This window comes from Thunnus albacares, chromosome 20, assembly GCF_914725855.1.
Source record: "Thunnus albacares chromosome 20, fThuAlb1.1, whole genome shotgun sequence".
Taxonomy (NCBI): domain Eukaryota; kingdom Metazoa; phylum Chordata; class Actinopteri; order Scombriformes; family Scombridae; genus Thunnus; species Thunnus albacares.
Window position 1 is genome coordinate 19,280,662 of NC_058125.1, and position 15,943 is coordinate 19,296,604.

Sequence of the window (15,943 nt, forward strand, 5' to 3'; positions counted from 1 at the left end):
GATATTCCACAAACAACCCTTCAGTAAAGTATTCTGACAGTGAGAATGAACACAATCTGTGGAAGCTCTTTCTTCATCAAATAAGTTGCCTAAGCCTTCTGACAGAGGCCAGGAATATCAGGTTGTAGCACGCCAGTAACTATCGCACACAGTGTCCTCTACAAATACACAAAAGAAAAAGCTGACATCAAGGAAGTGCAAGGAAACATATGGCACATACACAGATAAATTTAAAGTGAGAGAAGTGATTGGTGTGAGTTTAGTGCACTCCAGCTTTAAAGCTTGGCACTTTAACCAGTCACACTTGAGATCAGTTGTATATTTATTGTAAATAAATGTAAATTATAGTCTACCAGTTTACGCTTGACATTTCTCCTTTCAGACGCAGCTGCTACATTGATCTGCTTTACTTGTGAAACTAAACAGCAACAATAGTGGAAATGAGAATTTACTGCTTTTGGTTTGATAGCAAAATTGATCTACCCACATGTAGCTGAGTATCAGGGGTGTTGGCAGTTCCTGGCACCATTCTTGCATTACATGTGTTTCTATCCTTAGACTAATGAGATAAAATAGGAAAACATTAATAAATAAAAGGGCTGGTCATTAAATCTGACCAGCCCTCTTCCAGTGCGAGGCAGTGATATTATTGCTACAAACATTTCTAGATAGCACAGAGAGGACAGACATGCTCATTTACTGAGTAGACCTCTCACAGACATGATGCTTGCAAGTTTCTTTCTGCTCCTCCTCACCAGTAAGTTGGGACATTTTGGTGAAACATACAGATTTACTCTAAGAAATATCCTTTTCAAAAAATTTTCAAAATGCCATGTTTTACAATTAAATTATGTCTTTATATGTATATATATTATATAAAAGAATACATCAAAAGATAATACTCGAGATTTCAAAATTGTGTTCTGGGAGAGTTTAGCCTTGATTTGAGCGACATGCTTTTGGACAACATACTGTATAACAGATGGATCTCAAATTGAAATGGATTTAAATGGCTGCAAATTGCTGACATTTGATGAGATAAAACTTGCAATCCTGCCAACACCCATCTCATAATGGCCTTTTAGCGACCACAATCACTGGATATTACTGCAGATATTTGAGTGTTTTTCATGGTTTGAAAATAAATTTAGAAGTAGTTTACATCTACAGACACTGATGTTTGTCATTTAAGTAATTAAGAGGGCATTAAGTAACTGATGTCCAGACAAAGATCACAGCCATGAAGTTTTAACCTAAAAGAAAAGTTAAGAGCATGGACATATCCTGATTTCCTTCCTTTAATGGGTAGCTATTATGCTCATTTCCAGCTCTCAAAATTTTTTTGGACTCTACTAGAGTAGCTTTGCATGATTCACAGTTAAAAAAAACTGGCCCTTATACTGGCCCTTTATGCAGCCCCTCAGTTCAGTCTCTGTCTCTTAATAGGCAGTTTTAGCTCCTGTCTCTTTAACGCCCCCCACCCGATGAACCCACTCTGTTCTGATAGGCCAGCTTTCCAGAAACCTGCTGAGGGGCAGCCATATCAGTCATGTTAAGTTACTGCTGATGAAAAACCAATGTTTCCTGCTTAAGTGCTTCAAATTAAAAGCTTTTAAAATGACTTAATAATGGGAGACTTTTATTGTGAAGAATTTACAGGAAATTAAACGTGTTCCTCACCGAATTAGCAGAGCTTAGTTAGTGGCACTAAAAACCTGTCGACACAACAGCATATGGAGATATCTGGAGCTCTTTGTTCAGCAGATCAGTTAGAAATAATGCAGGGAGTAATTATACAAACAGAAACAGCCACATTTGACATTTGAAACATGACTTTTCCTTCCTGAAAATATCCTATGTGTAGTAAGTTGTGTAGCTCACCACTTATAAGCTCAACACTGACTCTTGGAAGTACTGTAGCTACAACAGGTGACTTGCCACTCATACTTCAGCCAAAATATAAAGTTCGCTAATAAACATCTACATTCATAGCTCATTAGGCGTTCAGTCACTGAGAGGTGTCAACCTGCTCATTGGGAGCATTTAGGGGTTTTTCGGAATGGCAAACTACTGCAGGCACTGGATTTATGCTATTATGGACTCACTTTTTCGGGCAGCCACAGTCCAATCTGCTCCTCCAACTGAGGAAATGTATAAAGCTTTCCATGAACTAAAACATGCACTCTCCGGAGCCCCAGCCTTGGGACTGTGTGGTGCAACACAATGATAAAAGCACTTGCAAATGACAGGGTAATAGAAAATGTAAACCATACTTTGGGGTTTCATTTATGATGCTCTGCTATTCAGCATATAACTGCAGCATGTCGCTCAGGATAGGAGGTGATCATTCTTTCCATTTCCCACATATCTTTGAAACACTCCCCTTCCTTAAATCAGAAAAGGCAGAAAATGAGCATGATTGCCTTGTTATTATTGAAACGAGCATGTCTCCAAGACCACATTTGTTGCAGACACCAATACCTAATTGTGATCTGATTCTCTACACTGACGGTTCAGAAGGTGAACCATCTGATAACAAACACCTGCTGGCTATGTCGTAGTGAATGACAGGGTAGTGACAGAAGCTTGGGCGTTACCTAATGGTACCCTGGCACAAGCAGCTGTACTGCACACATTTACAAGAGTGTGTATTCTAGACAAAGATAAAATTGCAATCCTGTGAGTAAGTCTCCATATACAGCAGTGGATAGTTTATTAAAGGAATAAAACTTGCACTTCTTCCAATAATGATTTTGTGAGCCATATATTTGAATATACAGGTCAGGCATCCATAAACCTAGTCCTCCATAGAAGTGAACAAGGGTTACACGGGTTACATTTAACTGACAACTCTGAACAGGCTTTTCAAAAGAGAAGTTGGGAAATAATTGAAGTTAGAGTAGGATTCATCACTGTTTGTACAAATCACTTGCGGTTATTACTTATAGAATTATCCAATTGGGTGGGAGAAAATTTACCTCATGCGATGGCCACACATTTTAAAGTTACAAAGACTGAGCTAGCACTCGACTGAAAATGGAAAGACTTGGTAGAACTGCATTTTGTCCATCAACCTTTCCTTAAGTGCATTACTGATTTTGAATGTAGGACTTTTCCACTGCAGTAGACTACTTTTACTTAATTACTTGATTGATTCTTTTAATACTGCAGACATGAGCAGATTGGTGATTAGTATTACCTTGGTATTATAACCTTTGTACTACATAAACCTGTAGTATTATTAAATTATAACTGTTTCCATATGGGGAAAAATAATTCCAGAGCCAGCAGCTTCTCCCATTATCAGAAGTGGCAATTTTGACGAACACAATGCTCGATGTGACAAGAGGGCAAGAAATGAATTGTGCCCTTGAAAATATGTTAAAGCTTGGCACTTTAACCAGTCACACCTGAGATTAGTTGTACATTTGTAAATAAAATAAATTGTAGTCTGCCAGTTTATGCTTGACATTTCTTCTTTCAGATGCAGCTCCTACATCAATCTGCTTTACTTGTGAAACTAAACAGCAATAATAGTGAAAGCAAGAAGTTAACAGCTTTTGGTTTGATAGTAAAAATCAATCTGCCCACATGCAGCAGAGTATCAGGGGTGTTGGTAGTTCCTGGCACCATTATTGCATTACGTGTGTTTCTATCCTTAGACTAATGAGATAAATAGGAATAAATTAATAAATAAAAAACAAAAGGGTTGGTCATTAAATCTGACCAGCCCTCTGCTAGTGCGAGGCAGTGATATTACTGCTACAAACATTTCTAGACAGCACAGAGAGGACAGAGATGTTCATTAATTGTGCAGATCTCTCACAGACATGATGCTTGCAGGTTTCTTTCTGCTCCTCCTCACAGGTAAGTTGGGACAATTTGGTGATACATGCAGATTTACACTAAGAAATGTCCTGCTGTTTGGTTAAAGGCTGAATTTATTATTCCTCGATCATTTCTGTGATTTGTTACATTTCTGTTATAATCCTCAATTCCATGGGGGTGAATGGGATTTTTGTGTATGATTCTCACAGTGTGAAAAATTAAATTAAAAAGAAAAATTACAGCAGCATCTCTTTTCCAAAAACGTCGTCCTGAAAACTGTTCACAGTCTGAAGTGGATAATCTAGAGTAATGGGGATGTGATCCATGGAAATAAAAGCCTCTGTTGATTTCTTAAATTGCCATTTTACTGTACAGTTCAGTGATCACCACAAACAAAATCCCATTCAGCTCCATTGTTTTAGGGTTGAGGCAAATATCTCAGAGATGAATATCTTATAACCAGTTAAAACCAAAACTATCTGCATGACTGAGAGAATTTAGTGAACTGACCCTCATTAGTTTTTTCAAATTGGCATGTTTTACAATTGAATTATGTCTTTATGAGTATATTTATTATATAAAATAATTTTTTCAAAAGATAATACTCAAGAGATTTCAAAATTGTGTTTGGGAGAGTTAGGTTTGATTTAAGCGACATGTTTTTTGGGAACATATTGTATAGAAGATGGATCTCAAATTGAAATGGGTTTAAATGACTGCAAATTGCTCACATTTGATGAGAGTCCTGCCAACGCCCATCTCATAATGGCCTTTTAGTGACTACAGTCACTGGATATGACTGCAGGTATTTGTAATTTTTTCATGGTTTGAAAATGAATTTATAATCAGTTTATACCCACAGAAACAAATGTTGGTGATTTCCTTTAGAGCACATAACAGAAACTCTGGTGTTCAGACAAACAAGCTCTGATTTAAAAGCACATTTCTTTCCTTTTAAGAATTAACTCTCTGACAGAGAATGTGTCTTGGTATTCTTGCAGTAGATGGGGCGTCCTCTGAGGATAACTGCAGTTATCAGCATCTTTTTAACTACCTGAACCTGAGTCTGTCCAGTAAAAATGATCTGTACACCATGTCCCGGCCTGTTAAACACTACAATACGACTATGAAAGTAACACTGGAAGTGCTAATCTATGCCATCCTAGATATGGTAAGCTTTAAATTTTCTTTTTTTATTTGTTTGTTTGTTTTTTAATGATAATTATTATTTCCACTGCCAATGAGTGTTTTTTTTTTGTCTGGATCCAAATTCCTAAACATTTCCAAGTGCTAAAGTAACAAATTTGATTCCTCAAAAATATGCAATATGAAGTCTGATGTGTGTGAACTTGTTGTAATTTACATTAACAGTGTATGTCCTATGATGTATGGTCAGCTATGTTAATTGTGCTGCTGGGAAGATTTTCAGATACTCTGTATTTCTTTGTTCATAGAAAGAGACTGACCAGACTTTAATTTCTTACGTTTGGATTTATATGGTGAGTTCTCTCTGAGGAAGACTGAACAATACTAACTGAACTTTGGCAGAACCTCTAATTATTTCCTTTAAATTGCTTCTTTTCATTCATTCATTCTTTCTTTCACTCATTTCTTTTATCCCTTGTCTTTACTTTCTGATTTCCTGTTATTCTGTGTAGAGCTGGAAGAATGAACACATTACATGGAATCCAAATGACTTTTGTGGACTTAAACATATAGACATTCCTGCTGAGCTTTTGTGGAAGCCAGATCTCACTATTGAAGAGATGTGAGTATGCGCTCACCCTGACAGAGCAGTTTATTATAGTTTAGAGAGTTTATATACAATTAAAGCTGTAAGCAGCACTGGTCGGGACCTCGCACTCTGGTCTGTCGGGATCAGATCATTTTGCCTTTTAAAATTGAGGCATATTTATTACAAGTGTGGTGTGCTTTTATTTTGAAAGATTGATTGACAGGATCAGAATTTTCTGCAGGGTGAGACATGTCTGTCTTGCTCACACCCGTGTCATCAAAATCATGCGTTTTGGGCCCATTCACTTGAATGTCAATTAGTAAATTGAAAACTCTTGATGAGTTTGTGCGTAAAACAAATTATTTTCCTGATTTTCATCAAGTCTATTTTTAGAAAAGGAAAGACTTTTAACCCACATGACCTGGTGAAAGTTTGATTTGAATGGAGAGTGTGAGCGAACCCACACCTTTTTGAACATTTACTGCTTCCACATAGTTTTAGATACAGACATTCATTTGAACTTTAAATGAGTCACAAGACTTTGACCTACAAATCTTGAATTTACATGTTTTTTCTATCTTTTATTGTTTTTGAGATATTAGAGTGTGAGTTTTAGAGTCTTTTCTTTTTCCTCCTGTGATTTTATAATGAGTGTCTATTGTGGAATGTTTCACAGCACGGAGGAGTGACATCACCAGGAGCAGTTGGAGAGGAGGATTTTGAGTACGCTTTTCGTGAATTTCCTCATAAATCCCATTACTTTGGCCAAATCTTACATTAAAAATTATTTCTTAGTAGGAAATTTTGTGACGAATCCATTGATACAGGTTTGAAAGTGGTCAGACTTACAGTTTAGACATCAGAAGCCTTTGTTTGACACAAAGTTCATGCCCATAGATTGCTTCCCCATTGTTTTACATTGTAAAGTATGATGTAGCACTGCAACTTTCAGGGCTTACAAAATTCGACTTATTACAAAATTTTTAACAACTTTTTTTCAGCACAGTGTCATAAGTCATGTATCAAAGTTTGAAGCAGATACCATTAATGCCCTCGGAGAAGATAGTGTTTGCAAAATTGGGCCCAAAATTGGGGCAAAGTCTTTGTCTACCAACTGTAGATACCCAATAAGCATATTTTATTATGTTCAAAATATTTACTAAATGTTGGAACAAGCAGATATGTGATATTGTCATACAGTGTGGAACATGTCTTCTATATTTAAAGGAACATAAGGGTAAATTAGAAATGAACATATAAGACTAAAGTAGTTATTTGTCATTTGCCATTGTGTGTGTGTGTGTGTGTGTGTGTGTGTGTGTGTGTGTTTGTTCTCATACAGGACAGAAAAGGACAAGACCCCTTCAAGTCCTTATCTCACTATTAACTCTGATGGTACTGTTGAACGTATGGACTATAAAGTGCTAGTCAGCGCTTGCAGGATGCAAGTTCACAAATTCCCCTTCGGCATTCAGACCTGTAACCTTTCGTTCAAGTCTGTTATTTACAATGGTGAGGTTGTGACCTGTTGTGTTTAAAAGCTTCTGTTTGGTCTATACATTCATATAAGTTGTTTTTGTGTTATTTCCTTGTTGACCTGCTAACAGGCCTTACTGTTTTATTTTTATTTACCATCTCAGTTGAGGAAGTGAATCTTCAACCTCACAGCGACTCTTCAGTGGCCACAAAGTCGTCTCGTGTCTTGATGCAGACCCAGTACGAGTGGGTGTTCATCAGCGAGACAGTCACAAAAACAACTTTTGACAGGAAGAACTTCAATCAAAGCCTGATCGTTCACACTGTACGTATTTCTGGATACAGACACACAGTGGTGGAAACTATTTTCCACCTCTGTGTGTTACTCTCAAGTAAGTACATGTACTTTTACTTTGGGTACATTTTACTGCTAATACTTGTTTTCTTAAGCAAAAATCTAGACGTAGACTTTCTACCCCTCCACTTCTATCGCTACTTTTACTTTCTGTTTTTATTATGGTTATATTGAACGTTACTCACCAAAATTCATTGTGTGTATTCTTGAGGTCTAACAAAAGTTTTGAGGACATTTCCTTCCTCATAGTTTATTTACTAGTTTGCAGTCTTCCTCCTTGCTTTTGTTGGTGCATCACTGTGTTTCCTGGCTCATTATTTAGGTCATAAACTCTACAGGGTACCTTAAAGTAAACAATCTGAAGTCTTCCTCGACCACTGCAGACATCAGCTGACTGGGGCGTATTACCTTGTTGTTTCAACCTAGGAACTACACAGATGTTTCTGTTGCTTTTGTCAAAACTATAGTAGTAGGAGGATCAACCATCTGACCTCAAAATGTCATTTCACAGATCAAAATGAAGAGGCGACCAATCCTCTACATTGTCAACTTCTTGCTGCCCATCCTGTTCTTCTTGTGTCTGGACTTGGCCTCCTTCCTGATCTCAGACAGCGGGGGCGAGAAGCTGAGCTTCAAGGTCACTGTGCTGCTCGCTGTCACTGTGATGCAGCTTATTCTCATTGAAATTCTGCCTTTCTCATCAGACAGGATTCCACTCATAGGTAAGAAAGTTCAGAGTCTTTCCTTTACTGTACTTCAAACCCTGTCTCCTAGAAATTACATTTATAAAATACTAAATTGCTTTCCTAATTATGGTGTGTTGTCTGGATTATGCTTAGAGGCAATTTTTTTTATGAATGAAGTAAGCACTACATTTATAAACCGCACTTGTGGAGTGGTGGTGTGGTGGGGTGGGGTGGGGTGGGGTGGTAGATGGTGTAGATGGTGGGTGGACAAGACACAGGACTCTGGCACCAGAGACCAGTGTTCACATCCTGAGGCCTGTGTGTGGTTAGGTTTAGGCAACAAAAGCACTTTGGTCAAGGTTAGTGAGAGACTGTGGTTTCGCTTAACATGTGCTTCAATTCATTGCTGACTTCTTTTCTGTATTAAGCCAAGACCATTTTTCCTAATCTTGACCAAGTACTGCCAGTGCCTAAACATAACCGTACAATGTTTAATATCTCTGTAATACTACCAGTGGATATTGTACTGCAAGATTCAACTTGTACATTCAGTATCAACATTTTTGCAACTCGCCAAATTAACAACATTTTCTCATTATGTTGAGAGAAAGCATAATTCAACAAGCATTACATTTCTGGCAAAATGTTTTTGCTGTTGCAAATTAGTGATATATGAACGTGATTTCTGAAAGACAGGGTTGGTACTATGAGCAGGAACTTCACATATTGACCCAGTGAGTAGCGATTTGTCTGCATTAATGATGCTGCCTGCTCCCCTCAGTGGTCTACTGCATAGGGATATTTGGTTTCACGCTGCTCAGCCTCCTGGAGACCATTGTTGTGATGTATCTAATGGAGAAAGACTCTGCATCCCCAGACGAAGCAGACGGAGACCAAAGCCTGAGTGAAGACTGTGGGGATAAACAGGGCAAAGTCAACTTCAACAACTTTTATAGAGGTGATATTAATATTCTTCAAGCCTCTGGATCTCAACTCAATTTTCCATGGGTGGTCAGTTTGCTACTCTAATTTATTTTACTGCTATGATAGTGTACACCTTTCGTTATGTCCTGAATACTCTGAAAGAGGCACATTTATAACTTTTAAAACGTACTGGTTAATTGTGTCATGATTATTCTACAATCATCTTTGTGTCCTTCCAGAGGTGAGTAAATTGATAAACTCTGCCTGTATCAGTGATGTATCTGCTGATGAAACTCCACCTGAACTGCTACCTGTGGCCAAAGAGGTTAGAAATGGATAACACTTTAGATGGCCGGTTCATCCAAATTAAAAATAAAATAGTAATAATAATACTTACATATGAACTTCTTTCTCTTGAAGTATAAAAACTATTGACAGTATGTTCTTTGTGTAAGACTTGACAATACGGTACACACAATTGTGAGTAGTTAGAAATGAACAAATGAGGAATGACCTGATGCTCAATGAATTGTCAATAAGTAGTTCCTAAATAACTCTGAATGAAGGACTATATTGTACATGATGATGAGTTATTAGAAAACAAACTGGGAGGAAAGTCTCATGAGGAAAGTGGTACTGGTACTGAGTCTGATTGCAGGATATGGCTGGTGATCTATATTTTTCTTACCGTAAATAATCTCATGTGCAGAGCCAAACAAACAATGAACTCATGCTACATCCTACAGGTATTGTGTGTGTATCCAAAGCCTGATCTATAATATTCCTCTGTGCCATAGACCTCTGTTGTTGTCTAAAAACTATTAAAAACACATCAGTGGTGGACACCATTGTACTGGGTGACATGTTCCTTTTGCCTCGAAGATTACGGTCATGTCAGTTTGTTAAATGGCTCCACAGACTAATCACAGTGATCACATTTTCAGTCTCTGGAGAGTAGTTCTGTGTAAGGCAGAAACCACTGCGAATGCACAGGAACGTGGTTCCATTTACAGAGCTTCAATAGCTTGTTGTGCTACATATCACAACCTCTTGACCTCACACTTAAGTTATTTTCAATGTAGTACAAAGTCAAGAGGTTGTGATATGTAGCAGAGCAAACTAGCAAAGTTTGGTAAACAGAATTGTGTGCGCAGTACCCTCAGCTGTACGATGAACTACTCTCCTGACACTAAAAACTTCATTGCTTGCCATTGCCTTCAGGGTGAAGGACCATGTCACCCAGTGCAGCCGTGTAGGTCATTGACATGTTCTTAAAGGTTTTTGGACAACAATGGAGGTCTATGAATCAATGGAGGTGAAGTCTATAAGAAGGCGTGCCATGAACGCTTAAATATGGCAAATATGTAATTTATTAAACCACTGTTATAGTGAAGTCAGTAGGTCAATGTGAACATTTGTGAGTGGTGGAAATGAAGCTTTACACAATTTACAAAGTTTAGTGGCTAATGTGTAATGTAGCTGTGTTAGCTCACTGTAGGCCAGGTAAATACTCCTATCCACCTTGATAGGTTACAGTACAGTTAATCACAAGGGCAGAAATCAAGGTCAAGGTCACATGTCATAGATGGACATCTCAAAATCCCCTAATCTATCTGCATGACAATGTACAACTATATACTAGTGGCAAGTAAGACAGTGTTTTGTTTATAATTTGGATGAACCGACCCTTTAATTATCACCACAATTGACAAAGAACCTAAATGTTTTATGGTCCAAAATCATGTTAATTAGCCAATCTACTAAACCATTTCTGCAGGGTAGCAGCACCCGACTGAGAGAGATTTCCCATGTCTTGGAAAGACTCTCAGATGAGCTGAAGGAGATGGAGAAAACGATGGTTCTGCTCCTCAACAGCAGGAAGGAAAAAGCGAAGCCTGGCTACTGGACCAGAGTGACAAAAACAATCAACCGAGTATTCTTCATTTCCTATGTCATAGTGATTGGCCTGTTTTTAGTCTTTATCTTTTCAAAATGGATCAGTGAAGAAAATGAGTAGTTCTCATTGATTTGTTACAAGCAGATCAGAAGTTGTAAATATGGATCACATGACAATGTAGTTATTTTGGTGAACAGTCCTGCATCATCAGAACTACATGGACCCACTGTCACTCTCAGTTAGTCACCCCTACATACCTGACGCTTACTCCTTCCTGGACCTAAATACCCACAGTATACCAACACAGGAGACTCTTGAAGAATCACTTGGACCTGCATGGCGAGGGTCATGTGACTGACGGGATAGCCAAACTAGCACCACAGCTAGAGAGATAATCTGCTAGCATGTTTACTTCTAGCCTCAATTTGTGCCTCTCATATAATAGCACAGAGATAATCGGAATTCCTCTTAAAGATGTTAAAATGTTTGAAAAAAGAAAGCAAAAACTGTTTTGTTAAAAATATTTTACAGTGGATACACTTCAGTTGGAATTTATTATTGGAAATTGGTCTTTTTACTGAGCTTTGCTCTCATTATCTGATACCTGCTGGACATTTGTGACAGAACCAGATATTAAAACACAGGAAAAATATGTGACAGTATAAATGTAATAAATTCAAAAGTAAATTGCATTGATCTTTAAATGTAGTTTACCTTACCTTGCCCCATGCCACCCTCTCTCTCTGTACCTTATGGGTTTTTTTTTCCTCCTCTGTGATTTTACAGTGTTTCGCTGCTTTTATGTAGTGTTACTCTTATGAAGTTTACGCTTTTATATTCACAGTGTATTATGTATATTATGTAAATTGTCTTTTGGGTGCTATATAAATTAATAGTAGTATTGGTGTTTGTGCAGACCTGCTATGTGATTGTCTTTTCTACTTTTAGTTTTTGAGATAAAAAAAAAGAGCCTTATTAAAATCTCTCTCACTCTCATTCTCCTTTGAAGTGGGGATGCTGGGATAAATCTGGCTCTGTCAGTGTTTTGCTATTATATATGATGGTTTTAATATTACTGCTGCATTAATGTGTATGTTGCATTTTACTGCTGTAGATGTTTAAGGTTGTGCTAATTTTATCTACTTTATATACTGTTGGGTAGTTTAATCAACAGCAGTGCATCATATTCTATAAGATCATCATATGTTTGTAGTGTCACTGTCCTGTGAGAACCATGTATCTCTAAAAAGTAAACTTTTCATGAGCTCAGAAAAGCAGCCTGTTTTCAGCTTTGTGACAATGCATTTTCCAGCTAATCCAAAGTTTTTTTTAATAGTTTATTTAACTTAAAAAGTAGGAGAGTTTACTCAAACCATAAGGTAGGCTTAATATTTCACTGTATCACAGACATTCAAAATAACCAAATTAGGGGAGACATAGTTTTCACTGGACAGGAAGGGTATGAAAAATTATAATCTGAGAAGTAATTTATAATTATCTGTCGGATAAATGTAGTGGAGTAAAAAAGTACAATAGTTCCCTCTGAATGTAGTGGAATAGAAGTATAAAGTTACATAAAATGGAAACACTCCAGTAAAGTACAAGAACCTTCAGTATAGTACTTGAGTAAACGTACTTTAGTTACATTCCACCATTGTCGATAGTCTTTTAACAAGGGTCTACATTGTGGCCACACTCCCCTTTGGATGAATACAAAGTGGTAAAAATGACTGGAACCCTATGTAAGACTAGTAGTGACACCATGCTCATTTCTTGAGGTGTATTTTATGGATGTTTAACTTGTCAACTCATGGTTCAAAGTGATCATTATGTTTAAAATACGAGAGTTTACAGAGGATCAGTTCCCCTCATGACTTATAAGTAACGTATACTGGTAGGTCCTTTTCGTTTTATGAACTGACTGTGTTGTTTAACCTTGCTCAAACCCAAGTCCAAACCAATGACATGGACATTTAACCCCACCCAAATTCGACAGTTCAACCAATCAAATCACGCTGGGTCGGATTAAACATTCAACGTTGAATGCCTCTCGTTCTGCAGGCTGCAGCCAGGTATACTTGAAAACTGAAGCCAAAACATGTTGATCGCCTTGTGGTGGCTGGCTGCAGTATAGGTCATATATGTAAGTCATATACGTATAGGCCCTCCATGTTAGAAGATGGGACACAAGCCAAACTAAAAAATCAAAGTACACATCAAATAAATTTTTCCCAAAGATGGTGTCTGTCGTTTTAGGTAGCTCTTATCACACTGATGCTTCTCCAAGTGCTCATTTTTCTGATAAGTTTGTTTTTAATTAGTTCTATGGTGATATAAAAAAGGGGGTGTGATGTCATGATTGACAGTTGTGTCAGCCGTTCTCAAACCTCCCTCAGGAAGCGTGACGGCTGAGGGGGCATGTCCTGCGGGCCGTCACCTTGCCTGACTCCACTGTGCAGACTCTGGCTCCAAATGATGTCATACAGCCAAGATGGCAGCTTCTGGAAACAAGAAATTATGGCTTCACTTTTGCATAATGGTAGGAAGTGGAGATGCGTCCGTCCAGTATATGTATGTTATAACAGCATCAGATGTTAAGCTGCTACGCCACTGACATCCTCAGCTGAGGCCATCTGTTCTCATGTGTTTCGATTGGATAGATTGCCATGAAAATTTGTACTAACTTTCATGTTCAACATTTGTGGTTTTGAGTGTTTCAATAACTGTTTGATGGATTGCCATTCATGTCAGGATGAAATTTAACGTTGGTGACCCTTAAAAGACTACTACACCAATTTAGCATTGCTATAACATGGATGGACTCGCAATGGACAAATAATAAAAAAGGATCATGTGTGGAATAAAAACCGCCTATTGTCTTTTTATTTTCATATATTCTTTTTCTTGTTAAAACCTGGTGCCTACATTAACCACAATGCAACTCGAACGCCAACAGTTTGGTCAGAGTATTGGCTGTGTTATGCTAATAGCAGCTAATATAGCCTTTTACTAGCTTCTTCTCCAGCATACAGTGGCACATGAATATCATAGTATTTAGAGCATAGACTGTAAAAAATATACACATAGCCACAGTGATGTCATCCATTGGTTTCTGAGGAGCGGTTTTGAAGCTCAAAGTGGGCGTCTCCGGCTGTCGCCATCTTGGCAGTGCCTGACTCCACCTAACCATAGACTGTATAAAAATATGGACGTAGTTACCCTGACGTTACCCGTTGGTTTCTGAAGAGCGGTTTTGAAGCTCAAAGTGAGCCGCTCTGGCTGTTGCCATCTTGGCAGTGCGTGACTCTACCTAACTCCCAGCCAATCAAAAATGGGCAAAGAGGTGGGCCGAATGGCTGAAACAAGCCATCTAGCGGCTGGCGGACCTGTCACTCAAAGCAGCCATGTCTTTCATCATGCATAACTTTATGGCTTAATAAAATTTAAACAGGTGAATTATAAAAAAATTCATCCCCCGTACAGTTGTCATGAAAGGGGAAATTAGCTATAGAGACCAAAAACCGTTTTTTGTACCAGGCTGTAAACATGTTTATTTCTGTTGTAAAGTTAGGCATTTTGACATGGGGGTCTATGGGGATTCACTCGCTTTTGGAGCCAACCTCAAGTGGCCATTCAAGGAACTGCAGTTTTTGGCACTTCTGCATTGGCTTCATTTTTCAGCACCAGAGGTTGCCGCTTGCACCTAACTCAATAATTCAAAATGGTCAAAGAGGTGGGGCTGAGCCAGGCCGAACGAAGCCTAGTTGCTGAAACAAGCCACCTAGCAGCTAGCAACCTGTCACTCAAAGCGGCTATGTCCTTAATTATGGATAACTTTATGGCCTCATAAAGTTCATTAAAAAATTCACCCCCCATACAGTTGTCATGAAAGGGGAAATAAGCTATAGAGACCAAAAAACGTGTTTTGTTCCAGGCTGTAAACATGTTTATTTCTGAAAATATGTTAAAGCTTGGCACTTTAACCAGTCACACCTGAAATTAGTTGAATATTTGTAAATAAATGTAAATTCTAGTCTGCCAGTTTATGCTTGACATTTCTTCTTTCACATGCAGCTCCTACATTGATCTGCTTTAATTGTGAAACTAAATGGCAACAGTAGTGGAAGCAATAAGTTAATTGATTGGTATGATAGCAAAACTGATCTGCCCACATGCAGCCAAATGTCCGGGGTGTTGGCAGTTCCTGGCGCCATTATCTCTTTATGTGTGTTTGTATCCTCACACTAATGAGAAAAAATAGGACTAAATTAACAAATTAAAGACAAAAGGGTTGGTCATTAAATCTGACCAGCCCTCTGCTAGTGCGAGGCAGTGATATTACTGCTACAAACATTTCTAGACAGCACAGAGAGGACAGAGATGTTCATTAACTGTGCAGATCTCTCACAGACATGATGCTTGCAGGTTTCTTTCTGCTCCTCCTTGCAGGTAAGTTGGGACAATTTGGTGATACATGCAGATTTACACTAAGAAATGTCATGCTGTTTGGTTAAAGGCTAAATTTATAATTCCCCGATTATTTCTGTGATTTGTTACATTTCTGTTATAATCCCCAATTCCATGGAAGTGAATGGGATTTTTGTGTATGATTCTCACAGTGTGAAATTTAAAAAAAAAAATTATAGCAGCATCTCTTTTCCAAAAATGTTATCCTGCAAACTTTTCACTGTGTGACATGTGGATAATCTAGAGTACAGGGGACGCGATTCACGTAGACACTGCTGTTGATTTTTTAAATTGACATTTTACTTTACAGTTCAGTGATCACCACAAACAAAATCACATTCACCTCCATTGTTTTAGGGTTGAGGCAAAGATCTTGGAGATGAATATCTTAAAACCAGTTAAAACCAAAACTATCTGCATGGCTGAGAAAATATTGTAAATTTAGTGAACTGACCCTCATTAGTTTTTTCAAATTGGCATGTTTTACAATTGAATTATGTCTTTGTGGATATATTTATTATATTAAAGAATTTTTTCAAAAGATAATACTCAAGAGATTTCAAAATTGTGTTTGG

At 37.9% G+C, this 15,943-nt stretch overlaps 1 protein-coding gene across 1 annotated transcript; it reads left to right on the plus strand.

Annotated features, from left to right (window-relative positions):
• The first annotated feature begins 4,733 nt into the window (after positions 1 to 4,733).
• Positions 4,734 to 9,249, plus strand: LOC122971737 (5-hydroxytryptamine receptor 3A-like). The gene is made up of 8 exons (XM_044338477.1): positions 4,734 to 4,999; positions 5,283 to 5,327; positions 5,487 to 5,596; positions 6,906 to 7,075; positions 7,204 to 7,364; positions 7,906 to 8,116; positions 8,862 to 9,091; positions 9,244 to 9,249. The coding sequence occupies exons 1-8, from the start codon at positions 4,808 to 4,810 to the stop codon at positions 9,247 to 9,249; spliced, it is 1,125 nt and encodes a 374-aa protein (XP_044194412.1). The 5' UTR covers positions 4,734 to 4,807.
• Positions 9,250 to 15,943: the final 6,694 nt, after the last annotated feature.

What these genes read in the sequence shown, in the direction of transcription:
- LOC122971737 (XM_044338477.1), top strand. Translation starts at nt 4,808, where the DNA reads ATGTGTCTTGGTATTCTTGCAGTAGATGGGGCGTCCTCTGAGGATAAC. An exon ending in TCTATGCCATCCTAGATATG is followed by an intron (nt 5,000 to 5,282) that starts GTAAGCTTTAAA and finishes CTTTGTTCATAG; the next exon opens with AAAGAGACTGACCAGACTTT. An exon ending in GATCTCACTATTGAAGAGAT is followed by an intron (nt 5,597 to 6,905) that starts GTGAGTATGCGC and finishes GTTCTCATACAG; the next exon opens with GACAGAAAAGGACAAGACCC.